The sequence below is a fragment of the Sphaeroforma arctica genome, assembly GCF_001186125.1.
Source record: "Sphaeroforma arctica JP610 unplaced genomic scaffold supercont1.39, whole genome shotgun sequence".
NCBI lineage: Eukaryota > Ichthyosporea > Ichthyophonida > Sphaeroforma > Sphaeroforma arctica.
This window is the reverse complement of record NW_014040519.1, coordinates 114,139-116,815: the sequence shown is the minus strand read 5'-3', so window position 1 is coordinate 116,815 and position 2,677 is coordinate 114,139. Positions and strand designations below refer to the sequence as shown.

Here is a 2,677-nt window from a genome sequence, read left to right as displayed (position 1 = left end):
TATATATATGTGTGTGTGTGTGTGTGTGTGTGTGTGTGTGCGTGTTATGCGTCAGTATAAGTGCGTTCGCTGGCTCATCTGCATTTGTGTGAAGGTATGCGCGCTGTACACAATTTCTCCGCAGGGATCGAGGCTATGAAATAACCATATGCACACCCCTTTATACGTACGGATATACCTGTACAGTCATCACGCACACACACTTACGGACTCATAGAAATTCCACTCCAGACACTCATCCGACTCACGCTCCAGTGCATGAACACTACTCTATGGACGACCACCCCCCTACACACCCCCCCCCTCTATTACAATTATAATACCACACCTCCGATTTGTTTCCAATTTTTCTGATCCCAAACCCTAAACCCTAAACCCTAAATTTTCAACCCCACCCCCAACCACACCGTAGCTGATCCAGGCATTCAACATCGCCTCGGATCAGATTGGCAAGGATGCGGTCACCACCGCGAAGGTACGGCTGGATGCGTGTAGTGCGGGGTTTGTACTGATCGCTGTACTGGATGTGGCGCTGTTGGTCATGGTAGGCACCATGCCTGGTTCACTCCTGGGATGGCTGAATCTGGACTCTATGCCCTTGCCCTTCCGCAAGAAGCGGAGTTGATGGGTTGGGAGTTCAAACAAGCCCGCTTAATGGCTTTTGGATGCCACCTTCTCGAAGTATCAGATGGTTGTGTGGTGCGGTACATGGGCCCTCGGTCGTATGTATGACGGTCGTATGTATGCTGGTCGTATGTATGGCGGCCGTATGTATGGCGGCCGTATGTATGACGGTCGTATATGTGACGGTCGTATGTATGGCGGTCGTATATATGACGGTCGTGTGTATGACGGTCGTATGTATGACTGTCCAGTGCCTGAATCGCTCCTGGGATTGCTGGATGCTCTTACCCTTCCGGAAGGGGCCGAGTTGACCAATTGTGATCGAAACAACCTCACACAACGTCACCTCACATAACGTCACCTCACACAACGTCACCTCACATAACGTCATCGCGCACTGCACATAATGCGGACTGTCGCAGGTGTGCCGGATGTGAGCTAGCTAATGCATGTATTTGAGTGCATCTACGTGCCAGTATATTTTACCTGTTTCTGTGACTAAAAAGGGCCAGCATATTGCTCGGATCATACATGGGATGCCTGAATCTGAACTCAATACCCTTGTCCTTCCGAAAAGGGCTTCCGAGTTCGCGGGTTGGGACCAAAACTCGTACATATGCACCTTCTCGAATAAGGCTTTTGCCGTCACAGGGGAGAGAAGTGTGGCTTTGCTATTGTGGTGGGTATTGCGCCTGGACCATCCTGGACATGGCTGAGTCTGTAGTCGATGCCCCTGTTGCTCGTTTAGAAGAAGCCGACGGGGTTACAGAGTGGCGACTTTATGGTTTAAGGAAGGCTGTCTTCTCTTTCTTTATTCTTATCCCAGAATATCTTGTTACGGTCAATAACTTTTGACGGGAGTGGTCAGTCCTCGCTCCAAGAGGTTGAGACTTCTGGTGTGATAGTGTGCTGCCATATGTGCCAGGTTTGCCTGTCGTTGGGTACTGATGGGTGTACGTGTGATTCTAAACCTACTACAGCCGAATTTCGGACGGGTTGAATCAGCTGGGACTGCGCATACCAATGAGTCATACAATGTGCACATTGTATCGGACGGTACTGACCACGACCGATGTGGCCCAATGCCTGGAGCCTAACCGCGTTTTCCTGCGAGTGGTCAAGATTGCTAATGGTGTCGATAAGGCGGTGGGCGTGGACTGCCGTAGTCGATACAGGGGAAGGGATGTGGCATAGTTACTGGTGGCTGGGTCATGAATCTCAGGCTCCAATCCCAGGCTTATAGTCTTCACTAGAACAAGTAGGTAGATCCAGTCGGCGCCTGTGCCCTCAAAAAGCGTACAGTGGGAACTGAGGGATTGTTGCGATAGTATGGGTCGGTCGTGGGTGGTGGTGTTTAGGAAGCCGTGCGTATGAGGTGGTCCCAGGGTATAAGCACGAACCACGCGAACACACATGTACAGAGAAGTGGCCGGTATCCTCAAGAGCACTCTACGAACGGGTTCAAGGCCTCGGGGCTGAGTGGATAAGATTTATCGTCTCATGTGGTGTGCGAAATCCAGTAGTACTGAAGCGGTGTACATTTTGCCAATGTGCCAGTGGATGAATATACGGACGGCAGTACTGAATGGCTGAAGCTCTGATATATTGGACAGGAGGAAATGGTCAAACAACCAACTTAATCCAATTCTGTATCTCTGTGACTGTGAGGTGTGCCACAGGCCTGCGCTACGGTTCAAAGTTCTCTCGAGAGTGCGTATTGGGTTATAAACTCGTTACATTTGTGTGAGCGTTGTCACTCATGTACGCACAGAACGCGGGCTGATGGCAGGACTTCATGGAGATGTTCCTGGCTATATCCAACGTGTACTACTAGTCCAATATGACAGAACAAACGTTGAAGTACCCATAGGGTGAATTCAGGGCCACAGATGTAGTCTGATTTACGAGTGATTAAGTGCATAAAAATTGTCGAGCGTATGCATAGGCAATCAATAAATTAGGTACAATCATGTAAATTCTGTGTGAGCGTTCACTTTTGGGATCCGCTTTTACGTGTCATACAATAATCTATATACAATAATCCATATATATA

General features: G+C 49.2%; 1 protein-coding gene across 1 annotated transcript; it reads left to right on the top strand.

Moving 5' to 3' along the window:
• Positions 1–46: 46 nt before the first annotated feature.
• On the top strand, positions 47–625 carry SARC_01064 (hypothetical protein; the record flags this gene model as incomplete). Its single annotated transcript, XM_014305229.1, has 2 exons — positions 47–94; positions 413–625. 2 exons carry the CDS (start codon positions 47–49, stop codon positions 623–625), a joined length of 261 nt encoding a protein of 86 aa, XP_014160704.1.
• Between the last annotated feature and the right edge of the window lie 2,052 nt (positions 626–2,677).